Source organism: Lepisosteus platostomus, chromosome 9 (assembly GCF_059453375.1).
Source record: "Lepisosteus platostomus isolate fLepPlt1 chromosome 9, fLepPlt1.hap1, whole genome shotgun sequence".
In the NCBI taxonomy this organism is placed as follows: domain Eukaryota; kingdom Metazoa; phylum Chordata; class Actinopteri; order Semionotiformes; family Lepisosteidae; genus Lepisosteus; species Lepisosteus platostomus.
The window spans coordinates 8,513,669-8,541,587 of record NC_142619.1 but is presented as its reverse complement, the minus strand read 5'-3'; the positions used below and the strand labels follow the sequence as shown (position 1 = coordinate 8,541,587).

The following is a 27,919-nucleotide window of genomic DNA, read 5'->3' as shown; positions in this document are numbered from 1 at the left end:
GCAAACCAGAGCACCCAGAGTAAACCTACTGTATGAGAACACACAGACTCCAAGCACTCCAGCTCTGGAACTGAACCCCAGGCACCAGCACAGCAAGGCAGCAGTGTTTGTTATTGTGTCACAATGCAGCTCATTTGTTTTATTGTTTGCAAAATTAATCAAAATAACCCTTTTTCCACAGTTTTAAGCAGTTGTTACTTAAAAGATAGCAAGTCACTGTATATAACTTTCATTTGCTTCATTGACATCTCCCAAACCCAGACTTTACTACTATATACCCTGACATGTTTTCTGTTTTATTAGGTTTTTGATTATAGTGACTTGCTTTCATTTTAAGCAAACTTTTCTTAAACAATCAGTTTCTTGACTGCTTTCTGAGCTCATCTTTTGTTTGCAGAAACTGTTTTTGGCATACTGGTGCCAGGACTCCTAACAAACAGGAGTAAGCTACCTTTCCCCTGTAGGTGTGCAAGTACCAGGATTTTAGTTCTTCCCTCCTCACAACCTGAGGCCCATTGCTGGTTTTAGGAATCAGTCTGTGGCTGAGGGTGTTAGCATTCTCCATAATATTCAACCCAGAACTAGCGTATCTCACCATGACTCCACATTTGGGTGATCTGTCACCACTTCTATGATGTACTGGTGATCCCCTACTGGAGAAGCCTGCACAGTCCCAAGATCAGTTAATTTCTCAGAGGCTCTATTTGCACAGTCCTTCCAGTTCTACTTATGTCATTGATCAAACCTTCAGATAGCAGGAGGGCAGGTGTATTCAATTTTATGACTCCAAAACTATTACAAAAAAGTTTTTTTTATCCTGCTCTGGAACACCCTGACACAACCTCATTTAAACCTCATTACAGTCAGGCTTTCCCTTTAACTAGAAGATCCATATTCCAGGTCTTCTCAGAGACCTCCTGGGACACCTAAACCAGTTTTTATACACCCAGATTCCCACTGACTACACCAGTCAACATTCCCTTATAGCTTCCTAGTCTCTAGAACTAATTTCAAGAATTTAATTGAGCAAGTCAGTTATATGCCCCTCTGAATTCTTCTTTCAATAAGAAAGCAAACTTTTAAAAAAAGTTACAATTTCTTTTTAACCTTCTCAATGCAACAAACTACCATAGAGATAAATGGCCACCTAGTCTAGAGCAGCATTCAAGTCTAATAACTACTCCCATGCTACCTTAACGCACTATAGTTCAAATCTGCACACTCTCTCATCAAAGTAAAGGAGCTTGTGCACACCTGGCTACTAATATACCTTTGCAAATAATCCTGTGGAATGTGAAATTACCAACTGGACCAATCAAATTAGTTCTCTTTTTCATCTGTGGCATTCCAGTCACACGGGACACTTTCCCTCCCAGAGGCGGTCATGACTAAAGCCTAGGCTCACACATTTTCTTGAAGTACTCCCAGTTCTTCTCTCTCTTTTCAAGGACAAGTATTGTAGAATGGTTTTGATTGGCTGCGCTCTCCAGGATGTAATCCTGTGAGTAAGAGAGCTGATCTCCTTACTCTACCCTGTCAGATTGGTTCTGGTGCCTGTTTGTCCTTGTGCAGTTTGAAGGGGTGAGCGTTTGACTTGATAGTTCTAGCAAATATTGTTAGTTTTTTTTTATGGACCTGATTACTTACAGCTTCAGACAGCTCACCATGGAAACCAGTGAGGGGAGATTCATATTTCCCACAGAGTTAGTGATTATAGTTAATCATATCTCACTTTTTAAGAGCTGTTGTTTTAACAGTCTAATCAATTTAATCTTTCGATTAAAGATAACAGAGCTAAATCATACAGGAAAATCATAGTGAAAAATCATCACTAATGGCATGGATCATCAGTTGTCTTCATTTTTATATCCTGTGCAAACTAGAATCCAGTAATTAAATGTCCAGAAGCATCTCTGTTGAGAACCAGCATCTCTGATGCATGAGCTGTCATGTGAGCACATCTATCACATGTGAAGGTGATCTTATCTGTTCTGTTGTTCTTCATGCTTAAGGGATAAAGGGAGGTGATCTCAGACCATAAGATATCTTCTACAGGTTGATACTCAGCTGTGGAAACAAAAATGTCATTGAGAACACTAAATGAAAAAAGACTAGAGGTGAAATGCGCTGTAGCTGTTGTTTTTTTTTGTTCTATTCTTGCTGCTTCCAGTAGTGATTAAATAATCGCAGTACTCCAAAATCTTTGTAACCACTTAGTTGTCCAGACACAAATTAGAGGTTTTTCAGTTTTATTGAAAAGTCAGAGACGTTGAAATGTTTATTTTCTGTTGGGAAGCAACAAATGGTTTGGTCAGGGTCAAACAGAACTCCCCTTTATGGGAAGTGATTCCCCACCACCATAAGTTATATCACATTATTTTGATTGCATTTTCTGAAAAATACAAAAGGAGAAAAAAGACTTTCAGACTTAAAGGTTTTTCAGTGAAGCACATTTCATACTCATACAGAATTCTTAAATCTGAGAAAATTGATTAGACCAAGAAGAGAAACAGCATGCTTTTTCTGTGTTGACTCCTCGCCTAATCTGCTCTCTTTGTCTTACAGTGCAGCACCATAGATGGCTTGTGTCCAATCAGTTGTGACAACAGTGTGAGTACTTCTAAGTTTGCCATTAGCAAAGTCGTGTCAGCAATGACAAGCTTCTCTTCCCTATGTTGAATTCTACTACACAATAAATTATAGTCAAATGCAGCTTAGTCCTATGAAGTCAAGAATTGCAACCTGCTGTAACAGCCATATCATTGCTACCTTGATCAGAGAAAATGAATCGTAATCAATTGGTTTCTGTTCACCTTTATAATAAACTTCTGTTCTTGTTAATGTACAGGATGATGAAGACAGTTTGTGTCAAGACAATTATTTCTGATAAATAAATGTAGTGGATTGATTTATACTAATGGGAGAAAATAAATGAGCTTTCAAAGTGTAGCTAAGCCATTAATACTGTTAATTCTACATTTAACATTCTAACATGTTCTACTATATATATATTTGAAATATAGTGAGTATTAATTTATCCTGTTGGCAGTAATAATGAGTCATTAATCACAGGCTGGATCAGTGCTCTACAGGATCTGAAATACACTACAGTATATAGCTGGTGACTATGTATGCTTTAAAAAAACATAATTATTAAATTAAATTAATTAATGAAGAACATTTTTTCCAAATTAAAGATGACTTCACTTTTGTTTGCTAGAATATACCTCAACAAATCGCAAATACGTGTAATTGCTAGTAAAATGAAGTTGGACAGTTATTTGTAGTATCTGAGAGCAAAATAATGTATTCTGCCTTAGATTACATAGTGTAACACGTCATGAACCAACATGTCCTTACTTCTACAAAAATATGTAAGAAAATGCGTGGAGATTTACACCACTTGTTTCATCTCTTCTAGAACCTAAATTGCTATCTTATAGACAGCAATGGCTTCATTCTCATCTCCAAGGAAACGAAAGAGGTAACACTGAAAATTATTTCCTGCAATACATTTTTAAACATAGTTTTTTTTTCAAAATGAGAAGCTCTCTGATCTGACCTTTACATTTTCCAGATATTTACTGTTCACTGCAACCATTTTGCCATTGTAATGCTGGCTGCCCAGACAAAATGTCTCTATATCAGAGCACAATTCCCTAACAAATACAAATATCATAGTCCTGCCATTTTAGACAGGAGCTATCAACTGTACTTGTTCTCCTGACAATTGAAGTGAAATACTATATCTGTTTACTGGTGTATTTTAACTTCAGTCCCTCTAACCACAGCCTTGGTCAGTTGTGATCAATGATCCTCAGTATCCCAATGCAGTTATATATTAAAGTCAGTCAGTAAATAAATGCAAAATGTGAGCTACGAGAAAAAAAAGGTGTTTTGAGTGAAGCAATTTACTTTTGTGTTAATTAAACATGAAGCACCTTATTGTAGATGTATTTACAGTATATCATCCAGAAGGGACTCATAAATATAATAAGATGACTATGGCTGAGGTCTCTAAACGATGCTTAACCAATCCATGCCCTGATCTGACACTATGATCAAGCACTAAAAAATATTTTATGTGGGTGTATAAAGCTAAATGACTGATATGACTGTGCTCTCTTATCATCCCATAAGATCTTTGGTTGCATTTATACAGACATCAATGTGACAAGAATCATATTGATTTTTGTTTAAATACTGAGCATTTAGACATTTTTCATTTCTGTCTTTTGGTTCCTATTGATTGGATTATCCCTATGTACTGTATGTTTGTATATTCCTTGCAACTGTTCTGGGTTTTTCATCTTGTGTCAAGTGAATCTATACATCCAAAACTAGAAAAAAAATAATGCTCATCAAGCATTCTCAGGATACCTCTAGAGACCAGGAATGTGCTCTTCCTCTGAGCTTATAAGAGAATGAACACAGCATTAACTGTATTTCTTTTTCTCAGTACTTTTTTGTGAATAAAATGTATTTAAATGATATTTTTAATGTAGGTAGTATATAACACAGATACTGAATTGTTAACAATAATATACAGTAATAGTCTTTTGTTACCCAGGTCTTTGAAGATCCTAGTTATGATGTCAATTTAATCAGTATAACAGCAGTATGTCAATTGCTTTGGAGAAGGAGATATCATCTAAATCTATTACAGAACAATTGAAAAGGAAGAGCAAAGTTTTTTTTTTCTCAGAATTGAACGTTTTGAAGGAGAGAGAAAAAAATATTTATTCCCATGGGGCATTTTTGTTTTAAAGCAGCAGCCAATATAAAGAAATCACACAACACACAAATGAGCAAAATACACATACAATATAGATGCACAAGAGAATCGTCTGTTGAGCAAGGTATCAATGAGAACCTGAATGTGTTCAAGAGGCCGGCGAGAGACGGGATGTTTTGAACTGTAAACAATATTTTATAGTGCGCACCACAAGTGTGTCCATTCTGAGTTATTGTTAAAAGGGATGCATGATGCCTTTCCTGTCACAGTACATTAAATAGTACACAAAACCACAGAAGAAACTGGACATCATCACTTTGGGCTTCTGAAAGCATGTTATCACCACACTGACTTCATAACACTAACCAATGCTGTGTAATGGCTACCATGTGTCCCTCACTGTTTTACAGGCCCAGCACCATATGGTTTATGAGAGGTTGCTTAATCCCAACTATTCTGGGTCATTTCAACACTTATGGACTCTCAAGTTCATAGGATTTGCATCTGTGGGAACCAAATGATCTGAGAATCACCTACTTATCTCTCAGCCACATCTGTAGCATTTGTGGGATTTAGAAAACGTACAGTACTAATCCTAAAGGCATTAGTAGAGAGCATTTAAAAAAAATTAAATGGGGAATTTGTCCTTTTTATATGGAAATACTTTACTTTCACTCAAGCAATGTCTGTCATCAGTTCAATGATGTCACATAGCATCTGAAGTGCTCTGTCAATTTGTGAACATGTGTAAACAGTATGTCAGCTGCTGAAAACTCATGTCCTCCCTATCACTCTCATAGCTAAACAGAACAGAGTCCAAGACTCAACACACTTTCTGCAGATAATGCAACTGCAAACACTGACTGATTCACTACAGGCTGTGGCACACACTGTTCCTGCTGTCCCTGTGAGACCTGGGGTCATTTATGCATTTAGTTCTGTTTGAAATGTCAAAGAAGCTGGAGTCGCATACAAGTAGACTAAATTTGGCCCTTTTGTGTTTTCTTGTCTGTCCTATGAGAAGTGCTGTTTTGTGTCAAGGACATTTGCTTCTAGCTTGTATTGATAATGTCCCCATTCAGTCAATGGGAGTATGAAATTATAATAAGAGTAGCATGATATGGAGATTTCCAGCACAGTCCCTTGAGAAAACGTTGCATCAGAATGACTGGGTATAGCATCATGGGAGTGCAGCACTGCAGAGGGGTTATTCTTGCAACATGGTTGCAAAATTATACATTACTATTAACATATTTTGTCAAGAAAATGTGTTCATTGCAAGTCATTACGGGAATTTTGCATACAATGCACTTGTGCTAGATATTTAATTTTTTTTTGCAGGAGTCACGTTAGGTTCTTCTTACATCCAGGATTATTTTTAAATAATCGGTGAACATGCCTTTAAACCTTTTTATTTTTCCATTCTAAAACCAAAAAAATAAATAAACCAATAATGAAAATGAAATAATATTTGCACAAAAACTGCAGTAAATGTGTTCAATGATGGGCCTTGGATGATTTATGGGCCTTGCAGGGTTTTTAGACATTTGAGAGATTTTAATGTTGTTCATTTACTGTATTTGGGGGTTGGAGAGAGATAATAAGAGGAGTTGCACTTGAAAACAAAGCCTGTTTTATTTTGTAGTATTCTTTAATTAAATATACAGTGACATCTGGGAAATCATTGTTTCTTTATGGAGTGCTTTAGTAGTTCTGTGTACTGCATCTCATTTCAAAGGACAGTGGCTTCAGGATGGGTCAGCTGGACTGGATGTTTGTATTATCTGGGACAAAAATTGCTGGAATCTAGTAACTTACTGAGTGAAATATACAGCTCGCCAGCATTTTGTATAACAGTGTCATGTAACCCCACTTTGAGTTGTTGGACTCGACCCCAGAAAAGGTGCCCAGCCCCCTCCACTGCTAGTGATACTGACAGCTCTCTCAGCTGACTGCTGGCTGCAGCACTCTGTGTGGGACTTTGCTTCCTTAAACATTGCAAAGTCTGTTCTTCCCTGATGCCAAAGGTTAAATGATCTGTAACACTAAACCTAAGCAACTGAAGAACACCCACACAATTCTAGTAGTCTTGGCTCGCCACCACACAAAAACGGATCATTTAGAGATTTTTTTAAATGTCAGAAAGAGTACGAATGAATTTAAAAGCATAAGAAGAGTTATAAATGTGAGGAGGCCTTTCTGCCCATCGTTTACATTTTGCTTTCTTTTTCTTAATTTTATTTTTAAGAATCCAAGAAATCCACCAAGCTATTTCTTCAACTACAACAGTGTAGGTGGGGAGTCGGTTACACACTCCTACAGTCCTCTGTGTCTCTTGATTTCTGTTGTTTCAATGTTTCTAAGCTTACATTTTCACTTTTGTCCCCAGGTTCTTGCATTGATTCTGATCTTAAAAATAAGTCCTCTGATTTTTACTTGTTCGGTTTCCTTCAGGAAATATTGAATACCTGGTCCACATCCCCATGTAATATTCTCTACTCGCGAGAAAGATGAAATTCCTTTCATATTTATTCATTTATAATTTAGTTTGGTTTCTCCCTTTTCTAGTGGTAGAGCAGAAGTAAATTTCTTATAGTGTGGTAACCAAAATCAACCATGTTACTGGAAGTGAGATCTAACATCTATTACATTGTATAATTTTAACATTACGTCTCTTGATTTGATTTCTAATACCTTTTAATTATATAAACAAGAAACCAGTTGGCCTTTCGTATTGCTTCACCACTGTCTAGATGAGTAAAGTAATGAATCAACGTAAACTCATAAATGTTTCTCACACATTTATTCTTCTAGTTCAATTCCCCCTCTATGATATTTCAATTTTTGCACTGCCTACGTTTAACACTTTGCATTCTTAGCATTTGAAGTCTGTTGTTTTCAGAAGATAAAGAAAACTGTTGAAATAACTCGGAAAACAATTACAAGTGTGCTTGAAATCCTCTTATACTGTAGATAACAAAAGTATGACAGTTTGCATGCAAGGACTCAGGCGGTTTTCTTCAGTGCCAACAGGCCTGTAAGTGAACATTAGAATCTGTTTCACATGTTATGTCAGATCATCTAGTCTTACAGTCTGACAGCCTGCCTTTGACTTCAGTTTTCAAAGCTTTGCTCAGTAGTATACATCTTATCTGTTATCTCAGCAATTTTTAATTTATCAACAGCTGAAGCAAACATTTTTTTTCTATATTCATGGTTTGCAAGTGACATATACTCAGTTCAGCTCTTTTTAGTGATGTTGTCCAAAGCTGACATTTTTTCTGCTATGTGTGCGCTACGCAGAAAGGGGTGAGTCATCACAGGTGAGAGAAGAGGAATGACGTGTAATTGCAAGTCTTGCCTCCAAACCTGCAGTGTGTGATAGTGTCACCTGACTCAGCTCTTCAGGGAGATTGGCTCCTCCACAGAGGGTGTCTCAGATGTCACTGTGGTGTCATTGTTGTCTGTAAGAGGCAAAACAAAAGTTGCTCTGCGTCCAAGAGGGATCTTGAACTTTAGGCTTACCAAAGACCTATGTGAACTGTGAATCCTGCTGTACTAAAGCAGGGTGTGAGTGAAAATCAAATGACCTCCCTTTTTGAAGCCTTTCTTACAGTACGTTCTTATTCCTTGGGAGTTTTAAATATCTTAAAACTAATTAGCTCTATCTGAAATAAAGTTCTAAACCTGATTTAAGTCTTATAATTACTGAATAAAATCTTATCATTATTAAAACTAATAATAACTGAATTCATCTGCATTTTATTAATGACTTTTGTCTTGGGGAGAACTGCTTCTGAGCTGAAAGCTAATATCATGCTTATGAAGCTTGCAAACCTCTTCCAAAAACTGGATAAAGAACTGTCATGCAATCACATTTTTGGTCAATCACAAAACATACCCTCACAATCACATGCATTACCAAAACGTATCTAAAGTAGAACAAACTTTAATAAAGAAATATCACAAACAGGAAAACATCTAATGTCCTTTTCTTACACCTGGAAGTGATCTGCATCCCCCGTAATAACAAACTTGTCCAGGAAGCCTCACCTTGCCCAGCCTCCTTGCTCAAGTTGTCTCATTGCTCAAGTGAGCAAAAAGGGATCAGAAGCAGAAGGAAAGCCTTGACCAGTGAAAAGAAAGTTATCTGCACTGAATGGACTCCACAGCAAGCCAGTCACAAAAATAACATCCTCATTTCACCTTGCAGATTCATTATAATTCTGGTGCTTAGAATTTATAGACCGTAAATACCCAAACAGCTGTTCAAATTACAGCATTAATTAATATATTTTCCTCAAAATATTTTGTATAATGTCCTTGAGCAGCCAGGGGATGAGTAAATACTTAGAGACTACCTAGTTCTTCATGTTTTCCCTCATGGAAATTGTTAGAGAAAACATGCTCTATCAGAAAACTATTCCTGTTAAGGGTTAGGGCCTCTAGGCAGGACTGCAACCCTGCATGAATCCATCACAAAAAATACTATTCAATTTATACTTGCCAATTACCCTAATAAGCATGTCTGTGGAAGGGGGAGAGAACCTACATGAACATGTGGGAAATATGCAGTCCCCACACTGAAAGGCATTCCAATCTTCAGTTTAATCCAGGAACTGAGAACTGTGAGAAAGCAGGGCTTTCACTGCTTATAAGGTAGCACCAAGCTTTTTCCAAGAGTTTGATTCTGGCCCTGTGGTGCTATCTGCATGGAGTTTGTATGTTCTCCCCATTTGTTCTACCTACATACTGGTAGGTTAACTGGCTTCTCGGAAAACAAACTGGTCCTGGTGTGAGTGTGTGCATGCCTGCGTTTGTGTCTGTGTCTGCCTTTTCCAGACTATATCCTACCTTTTACCACTTTGCTTGCTGCAACCTTAAAGTGGCTTAGGCAGTTAGAAAAAGGCTAGATTTGTCTTATGTTTCCTACACAGAATTGTGAGGAAATGCACATTTAAATGAATTCTGTAAAATAAAGTTTACTATTACAGTAGCATTCAGGAATTAAAATATTGTTTTATGAAGTTACAATTAATTTCATATTATTATTACCATGACTTGCAGATCGTGGGAAACAGGTTTGCAGGAAACAGATGTCTGCAAATGTATTTAAAATGACCAGACCACAGCCTGTATTTAGCTCTGTACTTCTGGTATCAATAGTGAGACAACACCTTCTGATTCATTTCCCTGGGCTGGCTGTAAATAAGATCCGGACAGATGGTGAACTTGGAAGACATTTGCAGTTTAATCTTCACTTCCATCCCACACTGACAAGAAAATTAGCTGGGGAGCAAAATCAAACATGCTAAATTGAGAAGAAAACATTACATATACAGCTTCTTTGAAGAAAAGCTCCTTATCTGGCAGCTCAAGCATCATTTCCTGACTAATGAGAATGCCTTATTACTGTCAGCATTAACAAGCTGTCAGTTTCTGATGAAGCAGGAAGATTTGGTGGAGGTTTGCCTTGTCATAAGTTCTGATTATAAACACTATCCAGATGTGGGTATGAGCTGGGCTCTTGAGACACATTTAAAGTCACCTTCCTGTGATATTTTGGCACTAAGATTATGAATCCTGTTAAGATTCATAGTTGTGGAGAGGTACCTACTATTTTTGCTTGCTCAATGGTCTAAAAATCAGCAGGAAATGTCAGTGTGAGTTCCCACCTCGTGATTTTGGAGCTGAGTTAGACTTGGGGATTTAGGTTTCTAAGTGTTGCTCTACTGCGAAGCTGTTTTCCTCTCCCTCCAATAAAAGCTCTAAGTCAGTCCCTTCATATAACTAGCCAATTCCCATTTAAAGCAATGACTGCTCACTTCATTAAACTTGCATCAAACTGTCAGTACATTAGTAATATACTACTTAATGTTACGCATTAATAAGTGGATTAATTAAATATAAGTAATATCAATGTCAGGGAACATATTTATGTAACATATAAAAGTGTTAGCAGACACAGAATTTAGGCAGCATTGACCAACCAAAAGTGTCCTTACAAATGGAACAGATCCAATTTGGATTTGTCCTAAATGAACTCAATTTGAACTTTGTACACAAAGTACAGTCCTGCTGTGTGCTGAAAGCTTGCTCAGAAAAGGCTGTAGTGCAGTGTATGCTGTCACTGAGGCTGTGTTCAACACCCCAGGGGCTGCAATGACTCTGACACTTGGTAAGGGTCCCCTGATGTGCTGGCTTGTTATGCATGAATACGTTATTCCTTAGAATGTCATCACTGGGTTCTTATGTGATAAACTCGGCCCAAGAATTATTGTTAGAAAGGGAATATCAATAAAACCTCAGGGCACACTAACAGGAGGGACCTTTATTTATTACATACATTTGACACTAAATACATGTGCAGTTTGTATTAAGGACAAAAAATAGACCCCGATCTACAATGTCAAAGTTTATGGATCTGTGTAGTGTAGTAATAAAGTTCCATTTATTCATAGCTGTTCAATATACTACTAGTGATATTAATGATCAATTTCAGGTTCATTGGTTAATTGTTTAGTTCATTAGTATGTATGGTATTGTGTTTTCGGTCGGGTTTGGAGGTGATGGAAAGGTTTTTATCCTTTCATTCTGAGAAATATCTATGTTATGCTAAGAGGCAACATGGTGGCCATTATCATTGCCTATGTCCCCTTTTACTGACTCGGTCTTATCTTTTCAGACTGGGAAGTTCTTCGGGGAAGTGGACGGCTCTGTGATGCTGCAGCTACTGAACATGGGCATGTTTAAGAAGTAGGGTTGTCATTTCTTAGCAGACATTGCTGATATTTTTACATTCTGACTAATCTCCCTTCTTTAGATAAGGGATTTCCAGTCCAAATCCTTTGATACTAGTATGCCAGCCAGCTTTCTGTTTAACTCTGTTCTTAATGACCACAAATGGCACATTATTGGTTTAATTGAAGCAATTCAACAACTTCTTCAAGCCCTTCAGGTGCTATTACTTTTAACAGAGACCTGGAGAAGCTGCAGACACCTGCAGACATCCCAATCAGGATGTGATACACCTGCTCACTGCAAATAGAGAGGATTTTCTTAAATGTCTAAATGTAAAGAAGGGGTTGTCTTTTCCTTCATTTACACTCTATACATTTTCAGTTTTGTAGTAACAGCCATCTGAACAAGACAGCTGCTCTGTATTTTGTACAGTATGTGTACTGTTCCTGCTTGAGGCTTGAATTGACTGGTTTAGTAGGTCCAATATTACAGACTACCTCTGTATTCACTAAAAAGGAATGCAGCTTGATCTCTGATGATTATAATCTCATATCTTAATCCATTACTGCCAAAAATGCAGCATCTGAGTAAATAAACTAAACTAGTGCTGCGGCTATCTAATCAAAATATGCAGAGCCATTATTGAATTCTGATTTCCTGAAAATTTCATTAGAATTAGTTGGTAAAAATGAAGAAAGGGGAGTAACAGCTGTCAGCTTTTAACAGGTTACAATTTCAAATGGTGCTTACAACCATTATATGTAATATATTAATACAATAAACAGAGCTGCCACAGTGGACACCATCTCAATTGTTAACAGAACCTAAGTTCTTGGGCCTGCTTTTCACTGCAAATAACAATCTCAATTAATTTAATGGACAGTAAATGCCATTTCTGTCTGTATCCAGATTAAGAAGGTGCAATGTAATTCATGTACAGTATGTCGGGTCAGAATAAGCCAGTATCTTTATTATTCACTATTCAATGGTTTTATTGATTAATGTTATTGTCAACCCATAGTAAATGGCAGATACAGCATTTTTAGTCACCAGAGAGGTTCTTTGGAATTGCAAACATATACATCTTTAATCCAAATGATTAGTGATTAGATTGAAGGATAAATTATTTGGATTCAATCTTGAGTTTGTGGTTTGCGTTAATTCGAGTCAAATCAGCAATTTCACAATCCAAGCAGCATCTCTTGTAGCTTGTAGTCCAGTAGGTAAACATGATGGACAAGTAACATTCACTCCATTAAGAACTGAAGAACACACATCCCATTGTATCAGTTAAATCTCCGATTTGTGTTATTATGTCCCAAGTTACTCTTTCAAAAGGATGCTTGATGCATCCAAATGCTCACAACATCAGAAGGACACCTGATATTACTCTGCTGCAATTTGTATCACTTAAAAGAGGGTTAATATACACATTCCTCACTGACAGTGCACACTGGCAAATTCTGTAGGTTTTTATTTAAACCCTTCCCTTTTATCATTTGTGTTATTATTTAGTTTAGCAGATGCTTCTATTCAAAGCAACTCACATTTATGCCTATTCACACTATATGGGCATTTTATTAAGGTAATCTGAGCAACTTTCCTTGCTGTAGGGTACCGTATAACAGTAGGGCCCTACCTGGGATTTGAACCCACCAGAGGCTGGGATTTGAACCCGCCAGAGGCCCCTACCAGCTGCTCCATATTGCCACTGCCAGAATAGTTTTAATGGTGAAATTATGTTGTCATTTGCCTTTAACTGTGTTTGTGCTTCTTTCCAGGGTGACGCTATTTGATTACCAGGCCATGTGCAAGATGTCCGGCCATCACCACAGTGGTGCAAGGCCTCTGCTGAGTGTAGGTTGCACCTCCCCATTGCTGCACTCTGCTTCTTCTTCCTCTGCTGCCTCCTTGACCATCCTCATCTACCTCATTTTTTTTCCAGACATGCGCTCAGTACAAATTCTTTCCGTTTCCATTGGTCTCCTTGCACAAAAGCCTCTTTCTCCTTCCCATCACCCCTCATTCTCAAAATAGATTTGAGATGTTGAGAAAACAATTTGCTTTTACATATATTTTTATCAGAAATAATGTTCTGCCCTTGTCTTTTTTTTAATATACAAAATAAAGCAGCCACGATGTTCATCCTTTAAATTTTGGGCAGGCAGCGTATTAAAGAGTCGGGAACAATATGTATTTTTTCATAACGGAGGATTTGTTGTTTTGTTAACTTGGTCGTTCATTATTCAGCGAATGCACACAAAGAATAAAGTACATTTTGCCTCACCTATAATTCACCAATGTTAATGAATGTCCTTTGGTCTGAGACACAGCAGCAATAAAAGCAATAAACAGCTGTCATAGCAGAAAGATTATTCTAAAGGATCCAATTTTCACAAGCCAGGACTAGTGCCAAATTGATTATGATGAAACATTAGCAATACCTGCCTGTCATTTTTATTATTTTAGAGTTTGCCATATCAGGGTTGTATTGGGGAATGGTATTTCAGACTGTTATTTCTTTTTCTAATGAATAAATTATCTTTGCTGGAGAGAAAAAAAATGGCTCTACCTTTGTCTTTTTGCCCCCTATGCTTCTGAATGTTCTTTTCTTACTGTAATTCCATTTCTTTTTTTCTTTCTCCTAACAGCCTTTCTATGGATTTCTGGGAGCCCTCAAGTGGTTCCTCAGCAATTTATTCCTGTAAGTGTTGAATGTCCTGGCTGGAATGCAAAGCACTCATTTGGCCGTATAGCGCAGGCTTCTATTGTCACATTAGCTTTAAAAGCAATGAGAGTCTTCTGTACTCCTGTTATGAATATCTGTTTTCATGTTCAGGACTGTTTTTTGAAAGTTCACCAGCTGAATAAAGACTGCTTTTATTACGTCAGTGCTGAAGGTAATTGAGAGCAAGGGAAAACTCGTTCATTAAAAAAAATTAATGCATTTCATTATCTTATATAAGACTGTAAGCATAATACCAGGCTCTTCAGGGCACTCTGATTTACCAGATGAAGCACCATATTAATGTCTTAAATATTTAAATAAATAAACATTTAAATATACAGGTTAGATCATTCTGACATTCCATTAGAGGTCAAAGCTGGTTCACTTTGGATTTCTTTCATGGAAGAGTGGTGCTACAGAAGACATACACATTCACAATCTTACTAGGTGACAGAAGTTTAAAAAGCACAGAGAAACTGCAGAAAGTCCCAGTTGCACCCCAATGTTCTCATCTACAAGTTTGTATCACGGCCTGGTAGGCCTGTAGGTTTCACACTGCTTTGGCATCACGAAACAGGGCCCTTCAAGAGATTGGTCGCAGAAGGATTTGAATGTGTGTTGCAATTAATCCACTTCCTTTTGAAGAGGCTGTCTGAAATGTCACCGCTTTTTCAAAATCAAAATCTGTGATGTTAGAATCTTGAACAAATCTCAATCGTTGATTTACTTTAGCATCCTTCAAGGCCTGCCTTCAAATCATTGTAAGAAGAAAATATTGTTTCTCAACAAGCACCATTTTTACACCTTGCTGTGTTTTTTTTTTTTTAGTTTTCTGCTGGAGTTTAACTTCTGTGGATTCTGGCATTCGGATAACATTGTAGATGGTAAGTACCTTGTAAGTACCTATATGGTAAGTAATAGTTGTTGAATCAAACATATAGAGGAGGGAAACCAGAGCCTAACATATAGAGGAGGGAAACCAAAGCCTTGTTATTATATACACCTGTCACCTAGTTTATAATTTACAAATGAAGGGAAAATGAAACACTACATTTTCACGTTTCCATAAAAAGGTCTGCAAATCTGGGAAATTAATGATCTACAATAATAAGAATTCTTACACTTAGATAGCACTTTTCCAGACACTCCATTCAAAGCACTTTACAGGTATATGGGACTCACCTCCACCACCACCAATGTGTGAATGATGCAACAGCAGCCATAGTGCACCAGTACGCTCCCCACACATCAGCTATCAGTAGGGAGCCATTTCATAGAAGGGGATGGTTAGGCAGCCATGATTGTTAAAATCCAGGGGAAAATTACACCCCTACTCATTTTGTGAAATGCTCTTGGATTTTTAATGACCACTGAGAGTCAGGATCTCGATTTTACATCTCATTAGAAGGATCATACTTTTTTTTACAGTATAGTGTCCCCATATCTATACTGGGTCATTAGGACCCATACAGACCACAGGGCGAGTAGCCCCTGCTGGTCCCTACTGGTGAGTTTCAGTATATTGGTAGTTGTGAGTTGCAGGGTGATATATCTGCTGGCTATAAAACTAAATTAATTTGCAGCTATCCTGCATGATACTTGAGGTGAATGGCTCTGAATGTCACAATTCTACTTTAAACAGATATTTAAAAAAGACCCTGAGCTATGCAGAAATTGTTTACCATGAATCTGTAAGAAGAATGTTTTGTTTTTTTTGGTACTGTGACATGGATTCAAAGGAGGTTGAACATCTCACGCCATTAAACATAATATGCAGTGACACATTGCTCACCACCATGCCAGCAGAAACATGCATTCCACAACTTCCTGTCATCCCAGCCCTTGTGACCAGTCAATTACACGGATCAGTGTTTTTACATCTCACCCTCCCTTAACCCCCCGCTTTTTCTTCCCAGTCCGGTCACTGAAGGATACCCAACTGCTATCTCACGTATTTTCTTGACTTCCTGTTCAGTCATCCTGGACTCTTTCTTACTTGTTTTAGCAATTTGTCTTGCTTCCAGTAAAATATAACCCTCAAGCCTGAAATACAGTGACAATGACAATGACACTGTTTCCTAAACTTGCTTACAAAAGGGTGATGCTGCATTCCAGTCTGGTGTCACAGTCAGATTCACATTTCTCTTGTATTACTGCTGAATGTACAGAAACGGCTGAATCTTTTTGCTTAGTCAATTTTTGCAACGTAATTCTGTTTGGTGTTCTGTGCTCCATCACTTCCAAAGCAAGGTGTGGCATTAAGCGGGGGTGTGGTCAGTGTAGAGGCGGAGCCCTGGTAGAAGGGCGACTCCTCCCCTTTGTAGTCAAGTTCAAGTTCAAGTTTATTGTCATTACACTCATATACATGGTATATGGTATAACGAAATGCTATTTAGCTAGCCCTCGGACATAAGTAGTACAAAGAGAAAAAAAACAACAACAACAATACAATTGTGTAGCAAAAGAAAGACAGAGACAACAGGCAGTGTGCAAAAAACAACAACAGACAATGTGCAAAAAAACAACAACAGGCAATGTGCAAAAAAGAACAACAGGCAATGTGCAAAAACAACAAAAAGGTAACAGGTTATGTGCAAAAATATGCATCAACAGAATAAAATAAAGGGATAGAAATTATGGGGAGTGAGCCTTTGACATGTATGGTAGAGGTAGATTTTCAATGTGTATTTGGGTTTTTGGTAAGAAAGAAAGAAAGGAAGAAGGCACTGTGAGGTTCAGATCATAAGTGAGAGGTGAGGTGAGAGTGAGAGTGAGAGAGAATTTAACAGTTTGATAGTGCGGGGTAAAAAACTGTCTCTGAGTCTGGTAGTCCGGGCCCGAATGCTCCGGTACCGTTTTCCAGATGGTAGCAGATCATAAAGTCTGTAGCTTGGGTGTGTGGGGTCTTTGATTATGCTTAGAGCTTTCCTCAAGCACCGTCTGGCTTGGGCCAGAGACATGTTGAAAACGTCTGGGAATACACCCGCCAGTTGATTGGCGCAGGCTCTGAGGACGCGACTGGGTATGCCGTCGGGTCCTGCAGCCTTGCGTGTGTTTACTTTTAGCAGAGATCTCCTCACCTCGTCTGCAGACAGTGAGAGCAGCTGGTCAGCTGCGGAGGGTGCAGTTCTGATGACTGGTTCTGTGTTGTTGGCTTCAAACCGAGCATAGAAGGTGTTGAGCTCGTTAGGCAGGGAGGCATCATGGGCAGGTGCACAGATGTTCTTCCTCTTGTAGTCTTTGAGGGCCTGTTTACCTTGCCACATGCACCTTGGGTCATTTGTGGTGAAGTGTTCCTCTAATTCCTGTTTGAGCATGTTTTTTGCATGTTTAATACCATTGTTAAGATTGATCCTGGCTGACCTTAGTTCTGATTTATTGCCCGATTTGAATGCTGCATCCCTTGCTTTGATTAGGGTGCGAACCTCACTGTTCATCCCAGCTGTCCTGGCTTTTAAATGATGAGCAACAGCTGTGCAGGTCCTTTAAAGGCACACTGGACACCCCTGGAAGGGGAGAGTTTTACACTGATAGTCCCAAATGGGATTGTACCTGCGTAAGGCGTTCTTTTTCTTTTCATTTACTTTTTGCCTGTCCCATCACGTATTTTCACAGGGGCAGACACACACACACACTTTTTTCATGCAACAAGTTTTTGTTTTGTTTTTCCCTTACGAGCCCTGTTCTACCACTTTGGACCCTGCTAAACAGGGTAAGTCCAGTCCAGTCTGGTCGCCGTTGTGCAATACCGTTAAATACCGTTAAATAGGGGAAGCCCAGCCTGGAGGTCACGAGGAACGTGGGGTACACTTTCTTTTTGTATTATTTTTGGTTCCTGCTAAGCTCACACCGGTGCTTCCGTCTGCTCACGTTGATTTTTTTACCGATGCTCGCCGCTGCGCCTCCCCCACCGCACTGAGTGTCAGTGCTGGTGACAACCTCAAGTAAACGTAATAGTGTTTAAGCTGAAGGAAATGCAGTGTACAAGTTGAGATGGTGATGTGGAAGAAGGTTGCAGTTGAAAGGAGGTCATGCCGCTGTTGTGCTAGCGTAGTAACACATTTGTACTCAATCAACAACCCCACAGCAGATTCCAGAAACCCGTGGAATCAACCCCCACAACTAAAGTCGCTTTTTCAAAGAGCCACAGCCCATTATGAAAAGAAGTGTCCCATACTTTTTTCCCTTACTGCTTAACTTCCAACAAAGCCCTGTGGTCCTGGTTTTCTTCTTGAATTGTTAGGGTTAGTACAGACAGTACAGAACCTTGAAAGAGTTATCTCCAGATAAATGGAAGGTGAGTCCTTTTTACTGTATATCTTAGTTCAAGGCACATCTTTCTGGAAAAGATTTGTAACTCAGTCCTGTGCCCCATGTTTGTTGTGTTTTGTAGTGAGCAAAACCGAATGCCCAAATCTGTGGTAGTACATGTGCAACCTATAGTTCTATATCACATAAAAAAAATTGTATGTTTTATATCAATGTGTAGTATTTATTTTCAATAGGCCACAGTCAGCACAATGGAATTTGTGGTTAAAGTGAGAGAGGAGCTCATAGCAAGGCATCACAAGTCCTAAATCATTACAATACCATACGGTTAAGTCAGCTTACTAACTTATTCTTTGTTTCTCCTGTTGTTGCTTTTTTCATGACAAACGATCGTGTCATCATCATGTTCACCTGCACGTCATCCCTCCCATCTTCTGTGACTAATTTCTTTAGCCAAGGCTGTCTTCCATTCATGTAAGTACCCACCTGTGTGAATTCACTGTCATGGCCATGTGGTCTCATCCTCACTAAGTGAAAGTCAAAGTGCTGGGTGCAAGCATTCTCATCCAGGGTGTCAGAATGGATATGTGGATGTCTGCACTGAGCTCTCTTCAGTCTTCTCCGGTATGGATTTTAAATCATCCTGGTTATTACATCAGTGCCCTTGATCTCTGACAGACTTACAGGAGCTCCAGGTTTGCTCCTTTCTTTAGCGGTCTTTAACAGAGGGGAGTTTTCAATGACGATGCAACATACCATAATACCGGCCCAGCAAGAGCTACTCCTGGGTGAATCTGAAATCCAAAATCTGCATCATAAAAGAAAGCCGTGCTTCATGAAATGGGATTATGTAAGACAATGTGTCTGTGTGTATGCGTATTTGCGTAGGTGCCCGATATGAGGGTGGCAGGTGGCAGCAGAGAAGACTGAGAAAGCACGGAGAATCACAGCACACAGCAGACGTCACGAAACTCACTCAGAGATAATTATTTGAGCGGAGAATGGGCACAAAGGTCGTAGAATCTGTGACAGTGCTAAATAGAAAGGTCAATGTTGTTCTTGTTCAATGTTGTTTTCCTGAGGAACAAAACAAAATATCCTTCATTAAATGTTACTCACAGCCAAAATATTCTGTACATAGTGACAAAAAATAAGCTTCCACAAGAATTTTCCTTGTGGGTTTTTTTATCATATCTGTTCATTATAAATCATAATAGAAACCACAAAAAATAGGAATTTATTTTCTTCATATTACAATTACAGTTTTGCACTTATGCAGCTGTCTTTTGAACTTGCTTTTAGAAATTACAGTGATAGGCTTTACAGAGAAAAGGCAAAATAATTTCTTACTGAAAAGAGAAGAGAGAAAAGAGCGTTTCGGCTGTGAAGTCTTCCTACCTGAAGAAGGCTTCACAGCCAAAACATTGTATTTTCTCTCTTCTCTTTTCAGCATGGAATAAACCTATTTCTTGTTCTTTTGCAGACTACACATGCTGACGCAGCTACCCACCTGAACTAAAATTATTTCTTGTCAATTTGTATATGGTTCATATACCAGGGCACGTCTAGAAAATATTGTGTTGTGGGACACAATTTAACAGACTTTTTTCTAGAAAAACATGCCAGAGCATCTGGACTGCAGAGCCGAACTGACTCTTGGAGATAACTGTCATGTGTTAGTTGGCACACTTCTCTAAATGTATGGGCTACCCACACTGGTATGTTTGTAAATATTTCAACAATCTTCGTGAAAAAAAAAATTGCAATGTTGCATCAACAGCATTGGGAAAATAAGCAAATAAGCTTATTTGCAGGTAACAGTTTCCAATTTTTTAGTGTGGGAGAAGCGAATTACGTCAGTCTGACAGTGCTGTTGTAGAAAGCAAGGTCTGTAACTGTGGTAAGTGATTAAACAGGATTACTAGGCAGGTCTAAACATTCAGGCATGTTCTTTTTTGAACTGGGGTCAGTTTCTTATTTTATCGGCCAAACAGCTAGGGGTGTTTCTTGTAGGAGATTATGTACCTTAATGCCACAGATGTCCAAAGGTGTGCTCTGAGAAATGCTGAAGAATGATTTTATGTTCATTTTAGCAAATATCTATCATGAGCAGAATGATTTACATCATTGAGGTGAAGATGAGGTGAGGGCATCCTCATTTGGAGTTGATAAAAGCATTTGTTTATAGAACTAATTATTCGATCAACAAGAGAATGCTATTCCTTGTTGGTAATTCCTTCGCTTATCTACAGAGACATGTGAAACCAGTGGGTCTGTGCCTCCCCCAGGGATCATGTAGTTGTTCATCACTGACAATCTGTCGGTGTAGCTCTCCACAGCAGTCAAAGGTTGTAGAGTGTGTGCGTCTGAGATGAGGTCACACTGAAGTCCTCCCTTCCTCTCTCTCCAGCTCACAAGCACAGGAAGCACGAAATGCTGCAGCCCTGCGACACTGAATACCCAGCCTTCGTGTATGAGCCCTCCATCAAAGAGACCAACGGATTAATCGATTGCGGAAGCTGCCAAAAGTAAGAGTGCTCTCCCAGTTCCAAGCGCCCACTTGGAATGCCCTTCCCTGACCAAACATTTACATGTTTGTCAGAGAATGTCAAGACGGTACTGCTCCTGTACTGCTGGAACTCAGTCATTTTTATTGCACTTCTCTTCTGTCGCTCTGTGCCTTGTACTCAAATCTCCTTTGCTGCTCGTCTGCCAAGCTTGGAACGCGCGCAGCTGAACTGGCCTTTTATTACGAAATGATTTGCTTGATCCCCTTATTGGAGGCTGAAGTACAAAAACACCGTTGAAATCAAATAAAACACTTTAGAAACAGGTTTGGCCATGCTGCTTGGCAACAGCACACAACTTTAACCACCTAAAAAAAAAAGGTTTTGTGGGCGGCTTTAGGGAATGCTGAGGTATTCTAGTACAAAAGAGACTTAAAACTAAAATTAAAGTTATAACTCAAACTTAATTGTTTTTAAAACTCTAAATAAACAGCCCATTTTAATTCTTCTATACCGGTACCTTCTAGATGTATAGTGCTACCGAAGTGCTTTGTTTACAAACACCAGCTTGTCCACAGTGAGTCAGAAGCTCCCTCTCAATTCCTCCTGCTGTTGGGAACAGGCACATAGAGGCCACACAATATCCAAGTGGCGCACTAGAGCTTACTTCTTTTGTAGATACAATAAAATCAGAAACGTTGTCCTTCCATGAACTGACACCATGAGTTGAAGTGCGCACAGACCTCACTAAAAATATGCTTTGATGTTTCTTCGTCTGGTGTTGAAAAGGAAGAGAAAGCAATCTCTGTTAAATGACTCCAACTGTGTGGACAGTCCATTCACTGCAGTTGTGCAGATGGGGCGATACTGCCACCTACAGGGGCTGTGCAGATCTGTGTTTTGAAGAAATGTTTAATCTCTGAAAACATACAGTGCACAATATGTTATGAATCGCAGGTTTGGAAGCACGCAGACCAGATCACAATTCTGTAATCTGTATAACAGAATTTTAGTTTTGGGAATTTTGCAGTAGGCAGGTGAAATGACACTACTGTGTCCCTGAAAATGCTGCACTTGGGCACAAGGTGAATGCCACCCAGTGTTTGGTATTTTTTATTTTTATGTATTCTATTGTGAATAGTGTCCTGCATCAGCCCCAGTTAATACAGAAAAGGGAGAGCCCTGTGGACATTGTCCTTAATAATCCCCTCCAAAAAACCCAGGTCCTTTCAACTACAAACTTTATTTTAAGTCATAAAAGTGGTTATGATTTTGTAATACTGAGCCTGAGAATCAAGGGGGTAGCCTGGTGCTTATTAGTTTGTATACCAAGTTAATCAGATGGCTTATGGAATGCTAGTGACCTTACAGTAAGTGAACTAACCAAAAGAATAGTAAACCGTGACACAGCAAATAAAACAGCAAGGCAAAAAAATAAATAAAGGCACAGCAGTCCAGAAGAAGGCAGTCTTGTTGCACCTCAGGCAAAGAAAGTCTGGCATAGAACAATGCCAGCCTTATGCGGCCCAGCTTCAGTCCTCAAGGCCCAGGAGCGGATGGAATGGGATTCCCTGGTGCCTGCCAGACTAGGCCGACAGAGACATCTCCTGAAGAAGGTTCTCGACCTTAACCCGTCCCCTGGTCCTACTCCCAGAAGCCCCCGCACAACATAGTCCCGGTCAGAGCTCCCAGCTTCCAGGGAACAGAATCCCTGAATAAGGAAAGGCTCCACTGGGACCCAGGAAGGACAAATTGAGAGGGAAGATTAAGGGGGGGGCCCAGGGTGTTGGGCAATAGAGGCTGCCCCGAATGGGAGTTGGGAACACAGCAAGGTTTAGGGCAAAACCCAGAGCCGTTGTGCAGGGCGCAGGCTGGATGGATGATGCAGGCTGCTTCAGTGGCCTGGAATGGTGGCAGTCAGAAAAGAGTCCTGAGGTTCCAGACTACGGAGACTTCCCTGGAGTGAGATCAGGAAAACAACAAATACAGGAACCAGCCGAGAGGGGTCCAGCATTCTAAAGAGGATAAACTGCATGTACTTATCCGTTGTGAAGATTCAGAGTGAGTGACAGCAGTACTGCCATCCAGGGGATGAGTAGTGCAGGAACAAAAATGACGATGCACCTCAACAGAGGTGCTGTGGCATTATATAGAGGCAAAGGGGCAAAGTAAATAATCGGAGTCCTGATTAGTAATAAAGATGGAAGGTTAAAAGGAGATCCAGTCACACCAGGAAAACTCTGGAAAGCCATGAGCCCTTGTGCGAATTGCCCAGTGCAGCCACCAGCCGACTGACACCACAGGACATCGGATGTAACACGTGGTGCTCCTAAAATATGAAACCTATAAATGATAAACAAATATTAAAAGGCATAAGAGAAGAGTAGAGAATGATTTGGTCCATTTGGAAATGGACAACCAAACCCATTCTAATACCAGCTCTTTCAATCCACAGGCAGAAAGCAATCTTGTTCCATTTTTCTTGCGTACAACTCAAGAGGTGACATCAGCCATTACCGTCAATCTTACTGTATTTCTGCCACGGTCTACCCTACAAGTACCGTAATAGAAGTTGCAAAACATTAAAACAAATGTTGGAAAGGTAATAGACAACATGAGCATGGACAGAAACGCTGCCGGATGTCAGGGTTTCTGCAGCCCCAAACTAAACACGGCTGCAGTGAGCGTGACAGGCACTTGAACTCTCGTTAGCAAAATTAACCAACTAATAGACTGCAGCTGCCGCAAGTGTATAAAAGAGATCTGAAACCATTGCTCTAAGAGCACGGCATTGATTGAAAGTTCTAAAGTCTGTACTTCAACGTCTTTGGTGGTAGCTGTGCTGATCACCCGTCTATATAGCAGTAGGGGGCCCCAACATGCCAGATGACGAATTCATAATTGGTGATCGGGAATCTCTCGGGGAGTTTCTCTTTTCAACCTGTGGTGGCTGGCAAAGCCCTAATGTCATCAAATGTACTTTGTGAGAGGAGCAACAGAAGCTGAAGTATCAGATCTGTCCTAGATGTACAGTACAGTACAAATGTATCAGTTGCTTCAGTATCTAGAACCAAATGAATCACAGATGCAACCTCTCTAACAGTTGATCTTCACACGTCAACAGCATAAATAGATAAACTTTGACAAAGAGGGTTTTTTCACTTTTTTATTTAAGGTTTACTTGAACAGAAAAGAAGGTCGGCTTAACTATTATGCATGGGATCCATTCAGAGAGAGCAAGCGAGTCAGTCAATAATTGGCATATATGTAAAATTCTAAATAATTTGTTTTTTCCCTCCAAAATGCAACTATTTGGAAAATGAGCAAATTATATTACATCATTTGGTGATCCTGTCAAGTATTTAATATTAAACCCCAAGATTTAATATTCACCCGAAGAAGGAGGCTCCACAGCTGAAACATTGTTTCCTTTCTTCTCTTTTCTGCATGGGATAAACCTTTAACTTGTTCCTTTACAGCCTAAACATGCTGACACAGCTACCTACTTGCAGTATTTAATATCATGTTGATAGGTTGATGGGCAGTGCAGTGACTCAGTGGTTAGCATTGCTGTCTTACAGCGCTGGGGTGCTGGGTTCAATTCTGAACTTGGGGTATAATCTGCATTGAGTTTGTACTGTATGTGCTTTGGGTGCTCCACTTCCCTCCCACAGTCCAAAAACACACTGGGGAAAAAGAGTCCCATTGCCAGGTCAAGCTGAACTGGAAGCAGTGGTTAGAAAGTGGATTGTTGGATGATAGGTGGATATGAGCCCCTTAAGGCACCAATATTTGCACTTAACAAAATGAATTGTGTCTATAGAACCTTCTTTACAACATCACAGTTCTGCAGTATCATGATCATCATCAACTGCCTTTTCGTTGGTTTGCCAGTGGATGATGCGTAGCCTGCTGTTTCTTTCTTCATCTGTTCTGCAGGCTACACATATTGGCAGGCTTTTGCCAATGATATTATATTTGCAAGCTGTTCTTGATTTTCCTCTGTCTTGTTTTCAGGTGATAATTCCCAACATGAAATCTCTTTCTAACTTGGATTCTTGTCTTTCTATATATTATAAAGTGAAATTAATATGTAGCGCCTCACAATATTTTTATACACAAACTGTTTCTGACTATTTTGCTTTCTATCGATTAACTGGAAATGTTTTCTTGCCTGGAACACCAAGTTCTGTTTCCAAATGATGCTTAGAAGTCATCATAGTGGCCTGTGGGACAAAGAAGCTTATATAGTTACTTACCTCTTTTGTATCCTTTTTCTCTATGGTCTTGTACAGTCCTTCTCTAAACTCTGCTTACCAGTCCTCACATAGCAACAAGCGAACGGCCCTGTCATCATCTTCAATGTGATATATCCTTCATCTACCAAGAGTGTCCAAAAGGTTTTCTTTGCATCAATCTCTTGGATGATTCACCAGCTTTTCAGAGGGGTTCACATTTTCTCTTTGCCTACAAATGGGTAGATATGTTACAATTACAATTAAAAGACAACCAGTTAGAAAAAAGTGATTCAATTCAGACAGTTCAGCCTGCTTCACTAATTCACCTAACCATAGAGGTTTTAATCATCAGGTGCCAGCTCTTAATGAGTCTCATAAACAGATACTATGTGTTAGCTTTCCAGTGTGTAAGATGGCAGTTCTTACTATCTGTAATACCAATACCCATTCACAGCGAAGACTGCACAGGGTAGACATGGGTTGCGTTGGATGTGTGTTGAATGCAGCTCTCCCTGCCCCTACAAGAATTCAAACCCTGTCAGTAGAGGGCTCTGAACATGCACAGTGCTTCTGCCTAGACAGTGGACAATTCTGCAAATTATCATATTATCAAATTATCATAGTGTTAATCACAGTAACATTCAGAGTGGGGTTATATCACTACAGTAACTACAGTAGCTCACGATATGAACCCTGTTACATACTGTAGGGCCCCTTCTCTCAGTTACTGACCTGATATTTGATCTCTCTATTATTGTTTTCATCTCAATCAATGTGACCCAGCTGACAGCTGTGGGTAGTTCTGTAAATTTTAGTTTCTTCAAGGATTGCATTGAGTGATGTCCACTCAAGTTGAAGTTAAAACTAGAAAGCTCAGTTCGTATGGGACCTCATTGATTTGAGCCCAGGATACCACAATCAGAATTTCTGTAAATTCACCTTGAAATGCTGAATGTATCATTTGCTACTGGCAGATTTTGAGATTTTTTCATTAACTGTAGACTTTGCTTATTTGTAGTCTGGAGAATCTGGGTAAAGTCTTTTTATCTTTGCCACTTTTAATTTAGTTTTCATTTTTTTCGGTTTAGTCATAATCAAGGACAAATTGAAAAGAGTGCCTCAGGCTTTTTGTATTATTGATTTAAAAAATTCTAATTGCAATATACCACCAAGTCAATAATGGCACTAAAACGAGACAGGAGTGTAACTGTCAAATAAGTCTTATAACACTTTTAGTTTTCTAAGCTAAGACGGTGAATCACTGCATCCTGGGACTCCCTACCATTATGTTGACTGCACTTATGAGGGCTGTTTTGTTCAATCCAGTCATAAAAGTCTAAAACGCACAGCATGTTAAACGACCGTGGCTGGAACCATGACTAAAATGTCACAAGTAATTATTCCATCCATCCATTTGCTAACCTCCTCATCCAACTCAGGCTCACAGGAGGAACTGGAGCCTAACTTGGCAATCAACAGGCTAAAGGCAGGATACACTCTTGGTGGGACACTACTCATCACAGGGCACACACAGACACATACAGTATACTCACACCAAGGTTACCTGGATCAGTTTTCCCAGAAGCCATTTAACCTATCAGTATGTCTTGGAACTGTGGGAGAAAACCACAGCACCCAGAGGAAACCCATACAAATACTGAGAGAACATACAAACTCCACACAAATAGCACCCCAGCTCCGGAATTGAATTCAGGATCCCAGCCATGCGAGGCGGCAATGCCAACCACTGTTTCACTATGCTGCCCTTATTTCTGAGTAATTATTGATCTTTTAGAATCCGTTCAAAGTAAATAGATTCTTGTTAGGATAAAGTAAAAAAGGAAAGCGTTGTAGTTACTTAACATGTGTCAGTTTTAACTCCCTCGGTAGTTAGCACTTTTGAAGACATACAGTATTACATTCTTTTTAATGTCTTTCATTTTAATAAGAAATTAAGACACAGAAATAAGTAGGATAGTCAACCCAACTTGCCCATTTCTTGGTTTCAGTCTTTCCACTTCTATCCCAATAATCTTTTTATTCCAGCTGTTCTATTCTAACCAACTATTCTAACCAAGAACCTTTCCACATCAGTCATTGGATTTTTGTTTCACAGTTTGTCCTGAAGTAGCCTATTTGGTTACCTTTCAGCAATTTCTTTTTCCAAAGTATATTTATGTGATGAACTAACCAAAACTGTGCACAATACTCTTTGGTGTAATGCATATTAACATAACTTCCCTAATCTGAATTCAGCATTTTTTCACAAACCAGTTCCTTCAAAATTGTTTGTGCCCTTTCAACGGTGTTATGTTTTCTTGCATTACAAATGATGTACACACATTTTTAAACTTTTCTTTTTAATTAAAATGACCGCCTTGATGAAATGATAACTTTAGAGGGTGAAAGAAATTAAATGTCAGCAAAAACTGCAAGAAAAATCACATACTAAAATATGTTGTGTGCACTGACCCTGTTTGCAATGGAAAATTAGCTCAGAAGCACAAAATTTCTTTGAAACGTTGTGCTATCAGATGAATGTCCCTTTAGTGTTCGCATCTCAGTGTACTTACTCAATTTATAGTGGTTTCATTTTCTGAAACTTTCCTGCATTGATCTTTTTAGCAATTTGAGAATGTTTAAATATGGTCTATTAAGTCTATCTAGAAGTCTATCTAATATTTTTAATATACCTTTTTGG

At 39.1% G+C, this 27,919-nt stretch overlaps 1 protein-coding gene across 7 annotated transcripts in view; it reads left to right on the top strand.

Moving 5' to 3' along the window:
- The window catches only part of LOC148654510 (voltage-dependent calcium channel subunit alpha-2/delta-4-like), a 201,842-nt gene that overhangs the window by 160,611 nt on the left and 13,312 nt on the right, over positions 1-27,919 (top strand). For 6 of the 7 annotated variants that reach the window (XM_088646809.1, XM_088646805.1, XM_088646808.1 and 3 more), the window contains 8 exons: positions 2,566-2,610; positions 3,422-3,484; positions 11,421-11,491; positions 13,258-13,333; positions 14,128-14,180; positions 15,033-15,088; positions 18,927-18,947; positions 20,884-21,001. In XM_088646809.1, coding sequence (XP_088502935.1) covers positions 2,566-2,610; positions 3,422-3,484; positions 11,421-11,491; positions 13,258-13,333; positions 14,128-14,180; positions 15,033-15,088; positions 18,927-18,947; positions 20,884-21,001 — 503 coding nt within the window. The remainder of the gene's footprint in view (positions 1-2,565; positions 2,611-3,421; positions 3,485-11,420; positions 11,492-13,257; positions 13,334-14,127; positions 14,181-15,032; positions 15,089-18,926; positions 18,948-20,883; positions 21,002-27,919) is intronic. The other variant, XM_088646806.1, reaches the window with a different exon arrangement.